The sequence below is a fragment of the Manis javanica genome, chromosome 14 (assembly GCF_040802235.1).
Source record: "Manis javanica isolate MJ-LG chromosome 14, MJ_LKY, whole genome shotgun sequence".
NCBI lineage: Eukaryota > Metazoa > Chordata > Mammalia > Pholidota > Manidae > Manis > Manis javanica.
In genome coordinates, this window is record NC_133169.1 from 87,575,636 (window position 1) to 87,597,286 (window position 21,651).

The 21,651-nt window shown below is 41.6% G+C and overlaps 1 protein-coding gene across 9 annotated transcripts in view; it reads left to right on the forward strand.

Annotated features, from left to right (window-relative positions):
* Nucleotides 1-21,651, forward strand: part of LOC118971986 (protocadherin alpha-C2) — a 134,495-nt gene that overhangs the window by 67,812 nt on the left and 45,032 nt on the right. Inside the window, exon 1 of one of the 9 annotated variants that reach the window (XM_073221837.1) lies at nt 14,208-16,900. The exons of the other annotated variants lie outside the window; for them this stretch is intronic. Coding sequence (XP_073077938.1) covers nt 14,339-16,900 — 2,562 coding nt within the window. The 5' untranslated portion in view covers nt 14,208-14,338. Of the gene's footprint in view, nt 1-14,207; nt 16,901-21,651 lie in introns of those variants that run through there. 9 annotated transcript variants of the gene reach the window in all.

A 21,651-nucleotide genomic window follows, 5' to 3' on the forward strand; every position in this document is an offset into this window, starting at 1 on the left:
CATCCCTCCCCTTTGATAAACACTAGTCTCTGAGTCTCTGAGTCTCTGAGTCTGCTGCTATTTTGTTCCTTCAGTTTTGCTTCATTGTTATACTCCACAAATGAGGGAAATCATTTGGCATTTGTCTTTCTCCACCTGGCTTATTTCACTGAGCATAATGTCCTCCAGCTCCATCCATGTTGTTGCAAACTGTAGGATTTGTTTCTTTCTTATGGCTGAATAGTATTCCATTGTGTATATGTACCACATCTTCTTTACCCATTCATCTACTGATGGATATTTAGGTGGCTTCCATATCTTGGCTATTGTAAAAAGTGCTGTGATAAACATAGGGGTGAATATATCTTTTTGAATCTGAGAAGTTGTATTCTTTGGGTAAATTCCAAGGAGTGGAATTCCTGGGTCAAACGGTATTTCTATTTTGAGTTTTTTGAGGAACCTCCATATTGCTTTCCACAATGGTTGAACAGCTTACATTCCCACCAGCAGTGTAGGAGGGTTCCCCTTTCTCTGCATCCTCGCCAGCATTTGTTTTTCTTAGTCTTTTTGATGCTGGCCATCTTTACTGGTGTGAGGTGATATCTCATTGTGGTTGTAGTTTGCATTTCCCTGATGATTAGTGATGTAGCATGTGTCTGTTGGCCATCTGAATTTCTTCTTTGGAGAACTGTCTCTTCAGATCCTCTACCCATTTGTTAATTGGGTTATTTGCTTTTTGGGTGTTGAGGTGTGTAAGTTCTTTATATATTTTGGATGTTAGCCCCTTGTCAGATATGTCATTTACAAATACATTCTTCCATACTGTAGGATGTCTTTTTGTTCTGTTGATGGTGTCCTTTGCTGTACAGAAACTTTTTAGTTTGATGTAGTCCCATGTCTTCATTTTTGCTTTTGTTCCCTTGCTCAAGGAGATGCATTCAGGAAGAAGTTGCTCATGCTTATATTCAGGAGATGCTTGCCTATGTTGTCTTCTAAGAGTTTTATGGTTTCATGATTTACATTCAAGTCTTTAATCCATTTCAATTTTACTTTTGTATATTGGGTTAAACAATAATCCAGTTTCACTCTTGCGTGTAGCTGTCCAGTTTTGCCAACACCAGCTGTTGAAGAGGCTATCATTTTCCCATTGTATGTCCATGGCTCCTTTATCATATATTAATTGACCATATATGGTTGGGTTTCTATCAGGGTTCTCTAGTCTGTTCCATTGGTCTGTGGTCTGTTCTTGTGCCAGTACCAAATTGTCTTGATTACTGTGGCTTTTTAGTAGAGGTTGATGATGGGGAGCATAACCCCCCCAGCTTTATTCTTCCTTCTCAGAATTGCTTTGGATATTTGAGGTCTTTTGTGGTTCCATATGAATTTTAGAATGATTTTCTCTAGTTTGTTGAAGAATGCTGTTGGTATTTCGATAGGAATTGCATTGAATCTATAGATTGCTTTAGGCAGGATGGCCATTTGACAATATTAATTCTTCCTATCCATGAGCACAGGATGTTTCCATTTATTGGTATCTTCTTTAATTTCTCTCATGAGTGTCTTGTAGTTTTCAGAGTATAGTTCTTTCACTTCCTTGGTTGGGTTTATTACTAGGTATTTTATTCTTTTTGATGCAATTGTGAATGGAATTGTTTTCCTGATTTCTCTGTCTTTTAGTTCATTGTTAGTGTATAGAAATGCTACAGATTTCTGTGTATTAATTTTGTGTTCTGCAACTTTGCTGAATTCAGATATTAGATCTAGTAGTTTTGGAGTGGATTCTTTAGGGTTTTTTATGTACAATATCATGTCATCTGCAAACAGGGACAGTTTAAGTTTTTCCTTGCCAATCTGGATGCCTTTTATTTCTTTGCGTTGTCTGATTGCCGTGGCTGGGACCCCCAGTACTATGCTGAATAGAAGTGGGGAGAGTGGGCATCCTTGTCTTGCTCCCGATCTTAAAGGAAAAGCTTTCAGCTTCTCTTTGTTAAATATGATGTTGGCTGTGGGTTTATCATATATGGCCTTTATTATGTTGAGGTACTTGCCCTCTATACCCATTTTGTTGAGAGTTTTTATCATGAATGGATGTTGAATTCTGTCAAATGCTTTTTCAGCATCTATGGAGATGATCATGTGATTTTTGTCCTTCTTTTTGTTGATGTGGTGGATGATGTTGACGGATTTTCTAATGTTGTGCCATCCTTGCATCCCTGGAATAAATCTTACTTGATCATGATGGATGGTCTTTTTGATGTATTTTTGAATTCAGTTTGCTAATATTTTGTTGAGTATTTTTGCATCTGTGTTCATCAGGGATACTGGTCTGTAATTTTCTTTTTTTGTGGTGTGTTTGCCTGGTTTTGGTATTAGAGTGATGCTGGCCTCATAGACTGAGTTTGGAACTATTCCCTCTTCTACTCTTTGGAAAACTTTAAGGAGGGTGGGTATTAGGTTTTCTCTAAATGTTTGATAAAATTCAGCGGTGAAGCCATCTGGTTCAGGGGTTTTGTTCTTTGGTAGTTTTTTGATTACCAGTTCAATTTTGTTGCTGGCAATTGGTCTGTTCAGATTTTCTGTTTCTTCCTTGGTTAGCCTTGGAAAGTTGTATTTTTCTAGGAAGTTGTCCATTTCTTCTAGGTTATCCTGTTTGTTAGCATATAATTTTTCACAGTATTCTCTCATAATTCTTTGTATTTCTGTGGTGTCCATAGTGATTTTTCCTTTCTCATTTCTGATTTTGTTTATGTGTGTTGACTCTTTTTTTCTTGATAAGACTGGCTTGGGGTTTATCTATTTTGTTTATTTTCTCAAAGAACCAGCTCTTGCTTTCATTGATTCTTTCTATTGTTTTATTCTTCTTGATTTTATTTATTTCTGCTCTAATCTTTATTACATCCCTCCTTCTACTGACTTTGGGTCTCATTTGTTCTTCTTTTTTTAGTTTCATTAATTGTGAGTTTAGACCACTTACATGGGATTGTTCTTCTTTCCTGAGGCAAGTGTGTATTGTGATATACTTTCCTCTTAGCACAGCCTTGGCTGTGTCCCACAGATTTTTGTGGTGTTGAATTATTGTTGTCATTTGTCTCCATATATTGCTTGATCTCTGTTTTTATTTGGTCATTGATCCATTGGTTATTTAGGAGCATGTTGTGAAGCCTCCATGTGTTTGTGGGATTTTTCATTTTCTTTGTGTAATTTATTTCTAGTTTCATACCTTTGTGGTCTGAGAAACTGGTTGGTACAATTTCAATCTTTTTGAATTTACTGAGACTCTTTTTGTAGCCTAGTGTATGATCTATTCTTGAAAATGTTCCATGTGCACTTGAGAAGAATTTGTATTCTGCTGCTTTTGGATGTAGAGTTCTGTAGATGTCTGTTAGGTCCACCTGTTCTCATGTGTTGTTCAGTGCCTCTGTGTCCTTAGTATTTTCTATCTGGTGTGGTGGATCTGTCGTTCAGAGTGAGTGGAGTGTTGAAGTCTCCTAGAATGAATGCATTGGATTCTATTTCCCCTTTTAATTCAGTTAGTATTTGTTTCACATATGTAGGTGCTCCTGTGTTGGGAGCATAGATATTTATAATGGTTGTATCTTCTTGTTGGATTGACCCCTTTATCTTTATGTAATGTCCTTCTTTGTCTCTTGTGACTTTCTTTGTTTTAAAGTCTATTTTGTCTGATACAAGTACTGCCAACTCCTGCTTTTTTCCCTTGGAGAGTGATTCTTGACAGCTCCTTCTGTCAAGGGGATCTTGTCCTTCCTTTCTCATTAATCAGTCTTATAAATTCTACCTCTGAAATTTAATTGACAGGTATCCATCTTCAACTGACAACCATCACCTTGGTTCCACATCAGCATCTTATCTCTCCTGGATAAATGCAATAGCCATGTAATGGGTTTTCCTGCACTCCCATCCTCCACTCTGCTCTCCGTAGACCATTCTCAATACATCAATTAAGGTCTATTTAAAAATATATACCTTGGATTATCTCACTTACCTTGGAATAAATGGAATAAAATCTAAACTGTTTATGGTAATATACAGGATTATAAGATCAGCCCCTGGTTGTTTCTCACTCACCTGATGCCAGCCTCTCATGGCTTCTTACGCTTCAGCTACACTGACTCTCTGTCTAATCTTCAAGTGTACCCTGACTTTTTCTACTTTAGCCCCTTTTACATTTTACATTTGCTGTTACCCATGCAAGAAATGCTCTCTCCATTATTCTTTGCATGGCTGGTCTCTTTTCATCCTTCAGGTCACAATTTAAACGTCACATCTTCAGAAAGGCCTTTCCTGATATCCGTATCTAGGTATAGTTCCTTCTGATATACTGTGTTATTTCTGGATTATTTTCTCTATGACATTGATCACTTTTTGCCTACTTATTATTTGTTCACTCCTTTATCACCACCTCCCACATTACATTACTCCATGATTAATCTCATGTCTACTTGTTTTGCCACATTTCTCCAACAGCCAGCAGAATGTCTGACACAGAATACTAATTCAGATTTGTAGCATGAATGAGAAAACTATGCCCTTAAGAATGTTTAACAGGGGAGATTAGATATGTGCATACCTAACTCTAATTTAATATATAAATTAAAACTATACAATGAAAGGCATCAGGAAAGTGCTACAGAGATTGTTTAGCTCAATCTTGTCAAAAAGTGAATGTTCAGTAATGTGGAATGAATGAAAAGTTCCAGCAGCAGAAAGTGAACATGTTTTCTTTCAAGAAGGGTGTAGTGAGATTGTTTGGTTCTGACTGATCTCTTCAATTAAGATTCTGACACCCTAACTTGAGGTGATCTTTTTAAATTGAAATATAGTTGATATACAATATTACATTGGTTTCAGATGTACAACATAGTGATTTCAACAATTATATACATTACTAAATGCTCACCATAATAACTATAGTTACCATCTGGCATCATATAAAGATACTACAATATTTTTTACTATATACCCTATGCTATACTTTCATCCCTGTGACTAATTTGTTTTGTAATTGGAAGTTTGTACTAATATATTTTCTTTCTTGACAAATTTTGATATTTAAAAATAAAAAACAGAATAGAGATAAGGTTAAAATAAATGGAAATAGAATGCAATAATTTATTAATCAAGGATTAGTCTCCAAAATAAGTGTGTGTGGTGAGTATTATGTTTAAGTAATATTGAACTTGAATACCACATAAATCTTTCCAAGTACTATTTTCCTAATTGTTGGTACCCTCTTACAAAAGAATTCTCATGTATGCCAAAGCTTGAAAACCACTAAACTTATCTCAGCCAGGTAACAAAAAGTGTCTGTATCTGGACATTAAAACTTTTCTGTCTTTAAGATAAATGATGAATGAGGGATTGTAGGAGAATTATAAAATTCCCTGCTTACCTACAAGGTTTACCCCAAATACTTCTAATGTTGATTCAATAACCTTAATGCATAGTAAAATATCTCTTTAATGAGAATCAAATTTGGTGATATATGTGAGACCACTTAGCTCTGGGACTGGCATATAGTAGGTATGAATGCTTGATAAATGTGAATTTAAACCTTGCTTCACTAGACCAACATACAAAAGTTGTTAAAATAGTTATGGAGAAGAATGTGATTTTCTGCTTCCTATATTTCCAATTTGACATTTCCTGTTGTAATGCCATTGGATCTCTCCCTGATTTTTTTCAAAATACACTCGAGAATAGGGAATAATCAATGATAATTATCTGTGCAACTTCCAACAGTTGCCAGGTTCTCAGAATTACAGCAGGCTTATTCATCCAGGAATGCAAAATTCATCCTTGTACCCAGAAAACTTACAACCTGACTTTATCAGAATTGTTACTACTTTCTTAACACGCCTTGGGAAGAGTGACTTTTTTGTAATTCAAAAATCCCCTTTATTCCTCAACTCCTGCTAGTTTAAGGAGCACTAAGCCTACATATCTGGGGAGGCATAGCTGTCCAATATATTCTATGTATATATTGATTTATGAACCAATAAATGTTTCATATGCAGTTGAGATTTTAAATAAGCTTATGATAATTGGATCAAAGGAATACTAGTCTAGCTTGAGTACTGCAGAAAACTAAAATCATGGGAGGCTGTGATGAAATTTTAATCACAAAGGATATTGAATATCTTAGGGTGACAACTCTTATAATGGATGTAGCATTGAATTGGAAAGAGAGAAAGATTTTTACCCAGTTCTGCTTGAAGTCAACTCTGTATTTCTAGTAAATTATTGAACCATTCTATGTTTCAGTTTTGTATCTTCATTATAGTTACCATTGCATTGTCTTTGGATCACTAGATTTATTAGAGAATTGCCCAATCGGTTTAGATAAGGAAGAGTCACACATTAAAGTGTTGATTGGTTGGGGAGTTTTGTGTATGTTTTATCCTATTCAGGGCTGAAAAAACAGAAGTTGGCAGCCTTAGTTCAAAGGTACTATATAGATAGAACCAGTACTAGATTTTCCTTTTCAATTTTGTCTGTCAAGTAGAAAATGCTTTCCTTATTTGTGATGAAAAAAAGAGAGAGAATGCATAAACTTGAATTTACCATTTCTTTTGACTCAGCTCTCCTTTTTCCTCAGGATTTGGATAATTTCCTAAGACTTTTATCGTCATGCTACCTTCTTCTTTTGTCTAGCTAATAATCAGTGAGAATTTATATAATGCAAGTTTTACATGCTTAATCTCCATAAATGTCTAGCAGCAACTATAGTAAGTACAATGTTTTCCTTACTTTACTAAGCTGAGGTTTAGAGAAATTAAACAATTTTCCCAAGGACACAGAATTAATAAACAGTAGAGCTAGAGCTGAATCATAGACTGGTTTTACCTCAAGCAGGGTTATTAGAGCACCACCCTATGTATGTAAGTTCATGATTTAAGCATGCAGTGTGACAAAAAACCTTCAAGGGAATAGATGTTTGTAATTGCTAGTGGGATTTAATCCTAGATCTTACTACCTAAAAGCTGCTCTGTAAAAAATTCTAAGGTTATCACAAAACTGTATAAATTAAGTCTTTTCTAAATAACTAATAGGAGGAGCTTTGATAAAGAGAAGTTTTAGATAACATTAATTATCTCATCAAAATGCCTTAGAGGATCTTTGAATATTCACAGAAAGCACAGTACATCTTAACTTAGCTGATTTAGAGGAATTTATATTTTACCCACCTTATAATGTGTTAATACACATAACTGCTGAAGGAATTACATAACAAAATCTATCACAAGGAATATATTAGTGGGATTTATACCAGAAAAATCCAAGTCATTTGCAAAACCCTATTATTTAGGCAGAATATTATAGGTGAGAAGATGGTACTGAAGGAAGAGGTTGGGATATGTAATAAAATCTATTTTGCATCATGGTTTTGCTAAGGTCAGCCATTTAAAAAACATATATGTAAGAGCCAATAAAGTGTCTGGGAGAGAAGAAAAGAAAATTACATTGTGAAGACAGCTGAATAGATCCCACGTAAAATATTTAGAAATTAATAACTTGAGACTAAATAATATGTAGTGGTCAGATTTTGTATTGGAATCTCAAGATTCAGAGACATGGAAAAAAGTTGCCTGGAGATTCTGATCCAATTTTTTCATCAGTACCAACCTCATTGGGCTCTCGTGAGGATTAAATGAGATAATATGCATATAAATAATAAGTAAACCGTTAAGTGCTAAGTTATCAAGATGAAAAACAAACCCAGAAAGCTAACACTTACTTTACGTTTTAATATATGAGCAGATATTTTTGACAACCAACCCTTCTTAGACAGAGGTATAAGTTCATTTGCTTTTTCCAAGCAGCGAGCAAACTGTGGCCTTCGTTTAGGCTGAGCTCAAGTTGTATCTTGGAAAACAGTTCAAGTTCATGGCACCTCAACATTATCTACATTTTATGAAATAGAAAAAAAGTAATGGCTAAAACCACTTGGGAACAAGGATGTTCTTTAGCGCCAAATTCCCATCTTATTTTATCCTATGGCTAAAATCCCAAGAATTACAGAGGAGAAACAGAGCCAAACAAGGTTTTCTATTAAAATAAGAGGCCCCAAGTGATGAATGGAAACTTGGAGCAGGTTTTAATGGCAATGCTAGAAGCCAGACATTAACTTAAGTACAAACTTATGAATTTCTGAAATGTATTGAGTCTCAAATAGAATATTGGTACTAATGTTAGTGAATTAGAAACATGCTTTAACCTAGGCAGTTGTTATTCTCATTCCAGAGAGCTCAACTTGCTGTAGGATTGGCCTGGACATTTATGTTTCCTTGTTTTTGAGTCATTGATAAAATGCTGAATGAGATGAGACTGATGGTGGGTCTCTCCAGTCACTTACTGGACTTCTTCTTCCAGGCTGAAGGATTCCATGAATAGACACTCTTTGACACTGTTATTCAAACAATTAGGAAATCTCCTAATTATACTGCCTTGCAGCCTTTCTCTTTTTCATTTTGTCTGCAAGGATATATTGGGGGACTTGGTTTGATGTGTCTGTGATTCCAGATAAACTATGCCTGCTGTAGCATTTCCCTTATCAGTGACTTTAGTGACTGAAAATCTTAAATGCCCATGTGAATTTTTTTTAAGTCTCTGTGATTGGTTTGATGTTACCAGTTTTTAGTTGAGCCAAAATAGTCCCTAGGATGAATGCCTTCATTTCTAAATGCTCATATATAATCATTTTAGTGATATTAGCTTTTAAAAGGAATCTATGCTAAACTCAGTGGCACTTTTTAAAAAACAGGGAGTTTGATTCTCTGGGCACAGTTCTTCCTGTACCCTGGGGGATGATTTATGATGATGAGTTTAAGCTCCACTTAAGTACATTCTTCAATGAGAAATAAAGAATTTGGGGTAGGTATTTTCTAAATATCTCTCAACCTTTAATTGTTAGGCTGTCTTAACTGAGAATACTGACACAGAAGCAAAGCCCCCAAATAATCAAGCAGTTTGACTTTATCTGTTAATATTACACAACCTGCTCGCCCTTTTGGTTGTTACTTGTTCAAAGACAGTTTCAGTCCTTTTGTTTATTCTAAGCAATTTTCAGATGTGTCCGTCAAGAATCAACAGTATATAGTTTCTCAGAACCAAAAATTTAGAGGATCTCTCCCTACAAGCTACTTCATTCCCTCTGGAGGGAAGGGAATGTGAAAAAAAACTCAGCTAGCTGTCATGTTAGGTGAAAAGTCTTTTATCTCCCATCCACTAGGCGCTCTACCTGTAAAGAATGCTGTAATCATATTAGAAACTATTTTCCTTCTGGAGATGGATAAAGCTCAGAAATCCTATTCTCTTATAATAAGATGGAATTTTTAAAGTACCCTGGACCACACTCAACACTGGGATGTACATTTGTCTTTTTAAATTATATATCATGTGCTCAGTTTGTGGAACAACATAAACATATAACTTAAAGATGAAAATCAGATCCCTCCCTGTTTGGCAGATGCTCTCATAATGGTCACCCCAAAGCCTGGTCAAACTAATGAGCATGTCCCTTAGCCCTGTGGCCAAAAGACTCCAGGTTGTTTGGTTCCGCAAAGTGAAATGATTTGTAATGATGTGAATAATAGAGAAAGAAAAATTTATGTGAATTAGGAGAGTTCACTGAGTGCCAGTATTTTTCTTATAGGCTTAATTTGGTTGGTTGTGACTGGTTTTGCTCCTGTGCCCAATGACCTCATGACAAATGCATTTTACAAATACAATTATGGGATACAATTGAGGAATACTATTTCAGAGTTCTCATCTCGCATAAGAGTAAACAAACCAAGTTTTTTTGTTTACCACCAGTAGGAACCACTGACTTCCTATCTAGCACAGTTACATACTGCTTTTCTTGTTAGCTGTAAGGAAGGCATAACTTTATAATTTGTAAAGTTGAAAGAGTAATAACATAATAGTTTTGGGCAGAGTCTTTCTTAGACTCCAGCGACTTTATTAGCGGGATTCAGTTCTCCAGGTTTGAAATACCAAGTATTTCAAATTTCAGAGGAAGACATCTATAGTAAAATCATTGCAGACTCTTAGCTCTCTCTCCATTAGACACAGTCTGTCCATGTACAACAAAGGGGAAGCACTGAATTATAGCAGCTCTTCTTGAATTTGCTAAAAGTGAATCTGAAGAAAATGAAACAGTACCATTTATTAGTTGTTTCTAATATTTCCTACATTGTGAAGAATACACAGAAATATAAGACATGGCTTTTGCTTGCAGTTTGCTTATAAATTCAAGAAATAATATTAAAACATTTGGGTGAATTAAAGAATAACACATGTCAGCATTCAGAGATCCATGGTAGACTATGAAAGGGTGGAGGAGGCCATTATGTTTAGTATAGACAATGTTTCATGGATTAGGTAAATTTTAAACTGGACCTTGAAATATATAAGCTTTAGAAAAGGGAAGAGAAAAGAAGAAGGAGTTTCTATTTGAGAAAATAGCACAAGTTGTAAATTTAGTTCTTTTCAAAAAGCATTAAGTATCTCTGTGCCAAGCTGTATGCTGGCTGCTGGAGATTACCGCATGTTCTGCACTCTGTTGCTGAAGTATTTTCACAGATCCTCAACAGATCCCTTGAAGGAATTCCCGTGACAGAAGTCCCTTTTCCTTGGTGATATAGGAAGAGGCTGGCTTTTGTTTTCAAAATACAGGATAAGCTCTAGAAATAATTGGGAAAGCTTAACTTTGGTGCACACTCACCGTCCCCATCATCACTGACTTCCTATCTAGCATAGTTACAGATTCTCGCTTATCTGTGTTTGATACCAAAGGTTCAAGGCCACACAGTCATTCTCAAGGGGTGTGACTGACTCCAAAGTCTGTCTTCCTAATCACCGAGCTATGCTGCTTTTTAATACAGGGTTCTTGAACGTCACAAGGAAGGAATGCATAATTCAGTGGTTGAGACATTAGCATTACTACTTGTATACAGGGCACTTGCCAACAATCCCATTCCACCAACTAGTAAGGTTGGCAAGAGGCTAAGTACAATAGTGTGAGGAACAAAATCATTGTAGTGCCAAATACAGAGTATACCATCTCTTTAGTACAATGTCTGTGAAAAGGTGGCCGATTGTGTTGGCTCTGTTTGCTTCTCAGTCATTGTGGGAGAAATACTAGTGGAAGCTTATGATCCTACAATCAAAATGGAAACCTGGCAGGTGTCCTTGTTGGAAGACAACAAGATCTTTGCTAAAAGACCAGCCCTGGTTTTTCTCCTGAGATGTGACATTTGGGGGCATCCATTAAAAACATCACCAATATTTGTTTTAATCTCTTCACTTTAATCTCTTCCTTAAGTGCCTGTGTTCTTTTCAGGGGCACAGGTTCAGGCATGGTCAGTACCTCCATGGTTTCCCCAGTGGGCAGAGGTGACTGACTGTGAGGGCCTGGGAGGGGATGAGGGAGGAAAAGGTCACTCCTCCTGACAACTTATAACTTGACTCCACTTACAAGCCATTTATTTTCAGAAATAAGTAATGGGTAAAGACATAGGCCAGGCCTCCAATTCTTGCATTTGAGAGTGTATGGCTTTCTGAGATCAAATTACCACAGCAAACAGAGACAGAGTTACTGTAGGAACATTTGGGAAGGAAGCAGACAGAGAGGGAGAAGCCAGAGACCTAAGAAAGGAGACAGGAATAGAATGTGATGGAAATTGCTTCCTACTCTGCACCCTTGAGGGAACAAAGAGGACAAATAAGATGCTGCAGTGATAGGAGGAAGCTGGGAGCTTCTCTGAAATAAAATTGGTGAGGTTGTGGAGTGTTGTCAGCGAGTGCACTTGGTGGGTAGAAGGAAGAGATGGGCCAATCCAGGCCCTTGAAATTTGGGTGCCAGGATCATTGCCTTGACCCCTCAAACTATCCCTGCAAAGAGAGAAGTGTGCCAAATGTCAGGGCTCACTCTGGTTTTGTTCTGGTCCATAGATAGAAAATGACCCACAGAAGATGATCTAGGAGTGAGAGGATGCTGGGAGATGAGGAGGAGAGAGGATGTTTTAGTGAGTGCTTTTTGCACGTGGGGCAATGGATTTTAAACTCCTGTGGAAGAGATGAGAGGGCCTGGGAAGACTGGATGTTCTGAACAGAGAAGCAGAGGCCGTGACACAGCACAGGAAGGCTTCCTCTGATCTTCTGCCTTCTCGTTCACTAAAGACACCTGGTTGTCTTTTTGTTGTTTCTGCAGCAATGCGAGGGGGAGTCTTAAGGGAACAGAGGCCCAGGTGTGTAAAGGAGCCTTATATTTATGGAAGGTGAGCTGTACCCACTGAAACTGCCGGCTATTTTAAGATAAATCCCAGTCTCCCTACATTTTACCTAATAACAGCAGAGTTTTCACAGCAAAGCTTTAATGGAGTCCAAATTCCAGCCAGGCTTGGGAGATCAAGAGTAACTCTCTTGATGAAATGGTTTTACAGGCTCTTGAAGACACTGTCATCCATTAAGGGAAAAATGTTAAATTGCTCTTGAGAGAACAAAGAAAATGTCTTGGGTGATAAATGAAAAAGAAGTAAAATGAGGAAAAGCTTGAAGGAAGAATCACTTGAAAGTTTATCAGATTTTCCTCACTATGACCAAAAGGGGTTAAATAAGAGCTTAGCCTGCCGCTTCATGGAGCCAGTTTTTTTCTTCTTTTTTTTTCTTTTTTTTTTTTGAGAGGGCATCTCTCATACTTATTGATCAAATGGTTGTTAACAACAATAAAATTCTGTATAGGGGGGTCAATGCTCAATGCACAATCATTAATCCACCCCAAGCCTAATTCTCATCAGTCTCCAATCTTCTGAAGCATAACGAACAAGTTCTTAGATGGTGAACGAATTCTTACATAGTGAATAAGTTCTTACAGGGTGAACAGTACAAGGGCAGTCATCACAGAAACTTTTGGTTTTGATCATGCATTATGAACTATAAACAATCAGGTCAAATATGAATATTCGGTTGATTTTTATACTTGATTTATATGTGGATCCCACATTTCTCCCTTTATTATTATTATTATTTTTATTTTTAATAAAATGCTGAAATGGTAGGTAGATGCGAGATAAAGTTAGAAAACATAGTTTAGTGTTGTAAGAGAGCAATTGTAGATGATCAGGTGTGTGCCTGTAGACTATGTGCTAATCCGAGCTAGACAAGGGCAATAAAACATCCACGGATGCAGAAGCTTTCTCTCAAAACAGGGGGGGGGGGTGAGGTTCTAAGTTTCACCACTATTGTTCCCCGATTTCCCACCTGATGGCCCCCCTGCGACTGTGCCTGTCTTAGGTTGTTCCTCCCTTGAGGAATCTTACCCGTCCATGGAGCCAGTTTTTTTTTTTTTTTCACGGTGAGCCACAGATACTTTATTAAAGACTTAATAAAGGGTATTTCTCCATGGAGCCAGTTTTGAAAGAGAGAATTTTAAAACCTGAAATACTGGTTACCCGCCAAGGCACACACTGAAAGCCAGGGCTACCTGCCTGGGAGTAGAATCGGGTGCTGAACCCCCCGATGCCAGTTTTAAGCTTGCTCAGCGAGCGAGAACACTTGCCGCCGCCTCCCTTTGCCCTAGGAGTTGAACGCTTTGCGCAGTACTTACGAGTATTACAGGGGAAATGCTGGAGTCAGGCCAACAATCCCCATCATCAGTAAACCCAGGGCGCCCCCCTTGCGTTCGTTTCCTTTGCACGTGGAGCCGCCGCCCAAACACCCATTCTTAACTAAGGCCGTCACTTTATTTTCCTGATTTGCGCTTGGAAATCTTTTCCTGGGAAGCTGATAGCCTGAGTCTTAGAGACTTGACTGCTTTTCCTGAAATACTCTTACAGGGCGCGTTAAGCAGCCGCGGAGGCTGAATGAGCAGGACGGTGGGGGCAGGGCGGAGGGCGTGGCCGCGGCCGCGGTCTGCGGCGGTCCGGCGGGTCCAGGGTGAGGGGCCGGGGCTGGCGTGGCCGGGGCGCCTGCTCAGGCCGGGTCGCCGTCCGCCGCCTCGGTGCGGGGCCGGAGCCGACCTGCTGCGCACGCTGCCCCCTCCCCGCCGGCGTCCTTTCCCAGCTCCCCGGAGCCGCGGCGGCGGCGGCGCGGGAGGAGGCGAAGCCCGGCGGAGCGACTTCGGCGCGGGCGGAGGAGCTGGGAAATGGGGGGTCCCCGGTGGCGGCGGGGCCAGGGGCCCTGCGGAGGGCCTGGCGAGGAGCGGCCCGCGGCGTCGGCCAGCGCGTGAGCCGTGCGGGCGCGGGCGCGGCCGGGGCGGAGGCGGGGCCCGGGCGTGAGCGCGGCTGGGGAAGCGGCGGCCTCCCGCCCTGCCCGGCTGCCTCCGCCGCGGCCCGTGGCCATGGAGCGGGCGGGCACCCGACGCGGAGCGACGGAACGTCCGCGACCGCGGCCGCCCCTGTGCGCGCTGCGGCTGCCGCCTCTCCTGCTGCTGCTGCTGCTGCTGCCGGGCCCAGCGGCCTGCCACCTGCGGTTCGCGGTGCCGGAGGAGCGGGCACCCGGGTCTCTCGTGGGCGACGTGGCCAGCGCGCTGGGGCTGGAGCTGCGGCGCCTGGGGCCGGGCTGTCTGCGCATCAACCATCTGGGCGCGCCCAGCCCGCGCTACCTGGAGCTGGACCTGGCGAGCGGAGCGCTCTTCGTCAACGAGCGCATTGACCGCGAGGCGCTGTGCGAGCAGCGGCCGCGCTGCCTGCTCAGCCTGGAGGTGCTGGCGCACAGCCCCGTGGCGGTGAGCGCGGTCGAGGTGGAGGTACTGGACATCAACGACAACTCGCCGCGCTTCCCGCGGCCGGACTACCAGCTTCAGGTAAGCGAATCGGTGGCGCCGGGAGCGCGCTTTCACATAGAGAGCGCGCAGGACCCCGACGTGGGCACTAACTCCGTGCAGACCTACAAGCTCAGCCCCAGCGAGCACTTCGAGCTGGACCTTAAACCCCTGCAGGAGAACAGTAAGGTGCTGGAGCTGGTGCTGCGAAAGGGGCTAGACCGTGAGCAGGAGGTCTTGCACCACCTGGTTCTCACAGCTGTGGATGGAGGCAGTCCCGCCCGCTCGGGCACGGCCCAGATCTCTGTGCGTGTCCTGGACACTAACGACAATTCCCCTGCCTTCGACCAGTCCACCTACCGCGTTCAGCTTCGGGAGGACGCGCCTCCAGGCACATTGGTGGTGAAGCTGAATGCCTCTGACCCTGACGAGGGCTCCAATGGCGAGCTCAGGTACTCCCTGAGCAGCTACACGTCAGACCGGGAGAGGCAGCTCTTCAGCATCGACGCCAGCACGGGGGAAGTGCGGGTAAGTGGAGCGCTGGATTATGAGGAAGCCTCTTCCTACCAGATCTATGTGCAGGCCACCGATCGGGGTCCAGTGCCCATGGTGGGTCACTGCAAGGTGCTGGTGGACATAGTGGACGTGAATGATAATGCACCAGAGGTGGTGCTCACAGACCTGTACAGCCCAGTGCCCGAGGATGCTGCCCTCAACACCGTGGTGGCCCTTCTCAGCGTCAATGACCAGGACTCAGGCCCCAACCGGAAAGTGAGCTTGGGCCTGCAGGCCACACTGCCTTTCCGACTGAATGGCTTCGGAAACTCTTACACACTGGAAGTGAGTGGCCCACTGGACAGGGAGCGGATGGCTGCCTACAACATCACAGTGACAGCCACTGACGGGGGAGTACCACAGCTCACATCCCAGAGGACACTGCAGGTCGAGGTCTCAGACATCAATGACAACTCCCCAAGCTTCCTGAAGGACTCCTACTCCGTCTACATCCAGGAGAACAATTTGCCAGGGGTGTTGCTCTGCACTGTGCAAGCCACAGACCCAGATGAAAAGGAGAACGCAGAGGTGACTTACTCCCTCCTGGAGAGGGAGATTCAAGGGCTGCCCGTCACCTCCTATGTCTCCATTAACAGTGCCAGTGGCAGCCTTTATGCTGTTAACTCCTTTGACTATGAGAAGTTTCGGGAGTTCTTTGTGGCTGTGGAGGCCCAGGACAAGGGAAGCCCACCTCGGAGCAGCACTGTGACCGCCAATGTGTACGTGGTGGACACGAATGACCATGCCCCTCTCATCTTGTACCCTACCTCAACCAATTCTTCAGCAGCCATTGAAATGGTGCCTCGAACTGCCTCTGCTGGCTACCTGGTCACCAAAGTCATAGCCATGGACTCAGACTCTGGGCAAAATGCTTGGCTCTTTTACCATCTGGTACAGACTTCTGACCTGGACCTTTTTAAAGTAGAGCTACACACAGGAGAGATTAGGACTACCAGGAAGGTGGGAGATGAGAGTGGAACCACTTTCAACCTGACCGTGGTGGTCCGAGACAACGGAGAGCCATCCCTCTCTGCTTCTGTGGCCATCACAGTGGCTGTGGTGGAGAGGGTTTCCAGAATCCTCCCTGATACTCACAGACATGTTAAGAGTTCTCGGACATACTCTGAAATTACACTTTATCTAATAATAGCATTAAGCACAGTGTCTTTTATATTTCTTTTGACAATCATTGTTTTGAGCATCGTCAAGTGCTACCGCTACACTACGTATGGCACTGCGTGCTGTGGCGGCTTCTGTGGAGTGAGGGAGCGGTGCCCCGCAGAACTGAGCAAACAGGCCAATAACAACATTGATGCCAGGATACCACATGGCCTCAAAGTGCAGCCTCACTTCATTGAGGTGCGAGGGAACGGCTCCCTCACCAAGACCTACTGCTACAAGGCCTGTCTGACAGCAGGTTCAGGGAGCGACACCTTCATGTTTTACAACACAGGGGCACAGACAGGACTGGGGCCTGGGGGAGCACAAGCAGCCGTGAGTGACAGCAGGCACCTCACAGGCCAAAGTGGGCAGACTGCCGGGAACCTGATTATTCTCAAAAATGAGCCTATTTCTCAAAATGAGGTGAGATAGCAATCAAGGGGTCTTCTACAAAGCCATGCATTTGCACATCCCCTGGCCACAGTCTCCTGGGGTTGGCTTTATTGAGTTAATAACAGTGATAGGGGTTAAATGGTAAATTGAGTATGTACAGTATCTGTGATTGGATTATAACCTGCTAAGTTTCCTCTCTGGAAAAATAGCCATAGAGAATTGTTTTGCTCCCCTTTTTCCTTTCAGGTATTTGAAGCCTTGGCCATAAAATTGTTTGAGAAATGAGGATTCGTCTTAAATATTTGATGTTAAAGCATAGCTCTGTAAAGAAATAGAACAGGCTTGAGAGTAAGACAATGCTATAAGGGTACTGTTATGAGATTCAAGGAGAAATGGCCTCTGCTGTATCATCCAAATGGAAAATTCTCTTTTGAAGTCCTATCAGAATGTTGTTTTTTTAAATGGTCTGAGACCTCTAGGGGCTGTGGTGATCACCTCTGCACGCAGTCCCTGTTTATACCTGGGACTGTCTACAGTGAAAAGTATCCAGTTACTTTTTTCGGCAAGTGCAACTGAACTAGTGTGATAGAGTCTCCTGCTCTGTCTGAGAGGTGATAAAGCTGTAGAATGGGGACCTCACTCTGAAGCCAAAGTTTGCTTTGGCTGTTTGTTGTGCTGACTCTTCTACAAGGGCTGTCAAAGGAGGTAAATAATAAGGATACCTAAGGCAGAGAGACAGGAACCAAGTTCTCTGGTTGGTCCGGGGAGCTGTGGAATAGCGGGTCAGGGAGGTAGGATGTGCTGCAGAGCAGAACACGCTGGGTGTGGGAGAAAGAGAAGGGGAAGAGAGCTCTCCCGCTCGTCTCTTTCCTGGCATAGTATGAATTAACTGTAAGAGGATTTCTCTGCATTTAGCTAAAATGCAATCTGTAAACCTCTGATTTCCTGTTGAAGTTCTTAAAGTTTTGATGAGATGTGAAGTAGCCTCTTCAAGCACCTCATGCCTTTAAATTAAATGACAGTGCTTCAATAACCCTCCAACATATTCCAAAGCACACATTCATTTTCTGATTCTAAAGTTTAGTTTTCAACAGCTACAAAAGACTTGGAAAATGCATGGCTTACTGTATGTGGAAGATGGGTGTTAGTCAATACACCACTGTTAAGCTTTAAGTAGGCATAAGGCCAGCTTGCTCATTATTGTGAAGAATGTATGTGAATTACTGGACGGTGCATGATTGTGTGGATGTGTTTGTGTGGTGTGTTTGTCTCCACATGCATGCTTGAAATAATAGAGGTCTGCCTTAGGAGACTTCTTGGATTTCAGAAGCCAAAATTTTGTCCCATAAATAGCGATGGGTTGTTATCTTTCCAAATAACTACTTAGGATCTAGGACTTCTAGAAGTCCTAGAACATGAGTTAACATTATTTGTCATGCCTATATTTTTGTAATGTATTGTCATTGATGTATTAGTGTCTTTTTACTAATGTCCACATTCTGAACTCATATTAATCTTGAGGAAAGTAATGCATAAGCACAGAAAAAAAGCAGAGCTGGATTGAGAAGATTTCCCATGTGCACTGTAGGTAGATTCATCAGAAGATCCTATGTTAGTGCTGTGCTGCCATGGGAGACAAATTGCAGATTTACAAAGCGGGGAAAAATCAAGGAGTTTCCAGAATTCTTTAGGTCATAGCTTTTGGGAGCATTATCTCCCAAAAAAAGCTTATAAAAGGGTTTAGCTTTAAATAAGGATGCTGTAGACATTTGCTTATCACATTCCTCTGAGGTCCTTTTGGGCCCAGGGAGTGCTGCTGGTGGTGAAGAGGCACGGAGAGCAGGCCAGGCAAGCTTTGCCACCAGCTGTGAGCCAGAAGCTCCAGGGAGTGACACTCTTACCCTCCCTCCTCTGGCTCAAAGGTTGGGGCAGTTTGATACATGAACTGTTTCTGTCTTACAGTGACCTGTGTGTTAATTTGTCCTTTGGTACACAAACCTTTAATCGAGGGAGAAAATTATGTCAGAGAAGTGCTTGCTCTTGTGGGATTTTGCCAGGAGAGTGCATGATTTTAATAAAGACAAATTCCTGCCAGACGCTTTTGAAAATCCAGTGAAGAGTCCTAAGATGCAGCTCCTAAAATCATTGCAGTTGTGGGGAGAGAGCAAATCCTAATATAGCAGGGCAAAACGGGAACAAAAATCCTTACCTCTGAGAGTCATCACTGCTAGGGCAACCTGTTAAATTCCCATGTTAGGCTTTCTCTTTTCCCTACCTAGTTACTGCAGATGGCCAGAGAGTCGTGGGGTGCAATTAATGCCATGAACCTACATTAAAATTAGATGGGGATTGGATTAGTTGAGTAAGGAATTTGCACTCACTGACCACCTTGCTGTCTAAAAATGTTCTGCTTTCTGTGCCATGTATGTGTGGTTTCACCACCTGTAAGTCATACATCAAACATTTATCAGCATCTAATACAGGAGGAAACAAGCTCAGAGAGGTTAAATAACATATGCAGCCACTCTGCTCATGCCATTTTAAGTCATGTATGACTCCAAAGACTGTGCTTTTTGAAATAGTCAGATGAATAGACAGAAATCCTGATGTTTCTACTCCTTTTGATATGTGATTCTCATGCATTTCTGGCTACCACTGGTTTACCTTGTCGTGGAAATGAACTGCTTTTGGAAAAAGAATAATTGCTTGCATAGAAGTAGGTTACAAATGGGAGATCAGTAAGTAAAAATGTTACTACCAAGCTAACACATTTGTATTTGTTTGTTTTACTATTGGCATAGCCTGTTAAGATATTTTTATCTCTGTTCTTTTTCTGATCCCTCTTGTTGCATATTAAACATCAGCATTTAATACCACACTCTAATCTTCTGGTAGATTTTATCCCCAGTGAGGTTATTTCGTGAGCCACTTGTGAAGTGAGGTTTTTGAAGTAACTGTTTGGCAGTGGGGCAGAATTTCTTTTTGGAGATTTCTGAAAACCTGACATTGAAGGTGGTTCGTAACACTTCCCAAGTCTCCAAGGAACTAAATCTTATGGTGGATTCTGTGCGTGTGTTATCCTGTGGCTGCTAATGACTCGCTGAGTGCTCTGGGCAGATTTGTCCAGCTGTGCTGAGATGTGGAAATCACCACAGACTAGCAGAAATCACTTAAGTCAGCACTCACTTTCATATATTTTAAAACAACTTGTCGTTACCAGATCTTCCGTTATTTCTGCCACTGTGAGAACACATTCACCCTAACTCCAGATGCAGTGACCTAAAAGTGTTAACCCTTCTTTTAGTGGCACTTAGTTTATTTCCCCCAGCACTGGCTTTTCTCTCAGATGACTCTGTCCTGGGTCAGAATTTACACTTAGTATAAAGTAACATGGTGGGTGAATTCATAGAAAGTGCACAATGGTGAGAATAGGCAAAGATATTGTATCTGTGAACTTGCATTTCAGTGTTTCGTCCTCTGATGGTCACTTCTGGGTTGGTGGGGCTGTTTTGTTTTGCCCTTTCCATGTCAGTTATAGGACTGTTCTTTCTGAGGAAAGGCTTATTTTCTTTGGTCCGATAACATAATAATTTCTTCAAATTACCTCCTTCCTCCCTTTTTCTGCAGATCTGCCGAGCCAGATGGAATTATGGCTGAGCTCCTCTGTCTCTCTTTCTTGCACATATTCTGACTGATGAAGAAATCTATTTATTGTAGCTCAAATGTCATTGGTGTACCCTTTCCTCTGACCCAGGAGGTAGCCGTCACATGGGCATCTGGTCTCCCTCCAAGCACTCTGCAGGGACACAGCCTGGCATATTATAAATCGTCTATTGGCATACTGTCTGCTCAACAGAATAGCAGAGTCAGTTCTGGATACTTGCCTTGATTGGCCACCGATTTTTGCTCTCAATAAGAGGTCAGGATGATGGCACTTTGCAGTTGTTTGAGGAAAAGTTGTCATCACCAAGGCCAGAGGTTTGGCTGAATTTAATGGGAATTTACAGTTGTCTTTGAATGTGACTTTTGTGGCACTTTGCCTAGCTCAGTGTTCCCGGGCACATTAGTATGAATATGAGTCCAACTTAACCCTATGATAATATTTTGAGCACTGTAATCTATTAACATGTTTTCAAAAATCAAAGGTCAAGATTCCTTGGTGATGTTTTAAATCTGCTAGCCTAAAATTCATACAAGTTTTTTTCCTTCAAGAATTTGAACTTGACAAATGCAAAGAAATACCCGACACTGCAAAGGTGAAGAGAAGCGGTAACTCCTTGGCTTATAAGCAACATCAGTTCCTTTCTGGCCTCACAGGGTCAGACTCGGCTCTAGGGAAGTAAAACTGTGAGTGAGAGAGTAACTGCTGTGTATCCAGAACTAAGCAAACCTAGCATTTTCTGTTTTACAGGAACCCATTAGGTGTATTTTAAAGTTATGTTTATTTTATTCTCATGCTGTGTGGATTAAAGGCTGTAAATGACTTCAGAGGGAAGTATTTCACCTAGAATTCTCGTATTTATCATCTTAGCAATATTCTTTGCTAGAAGACTAATATGTAACAAAAATGATTATTTTAAATGTTATATTCCTTTTTGCCTTGATGACCAACAGTTTACATATTCATTTTCTATTGCTTTTTAGCAAATTTACCACAAATTAGTGATTAAAACAGTACTCTCACAGTGTAGTGTCTCAGAGTCCTGCAGGAAGTGACGGGGTTCGCTGCTTGGGTTTTTACAAGGCTGAAACCAGCATGATGGCTGGCTGAGTTCTCTTCT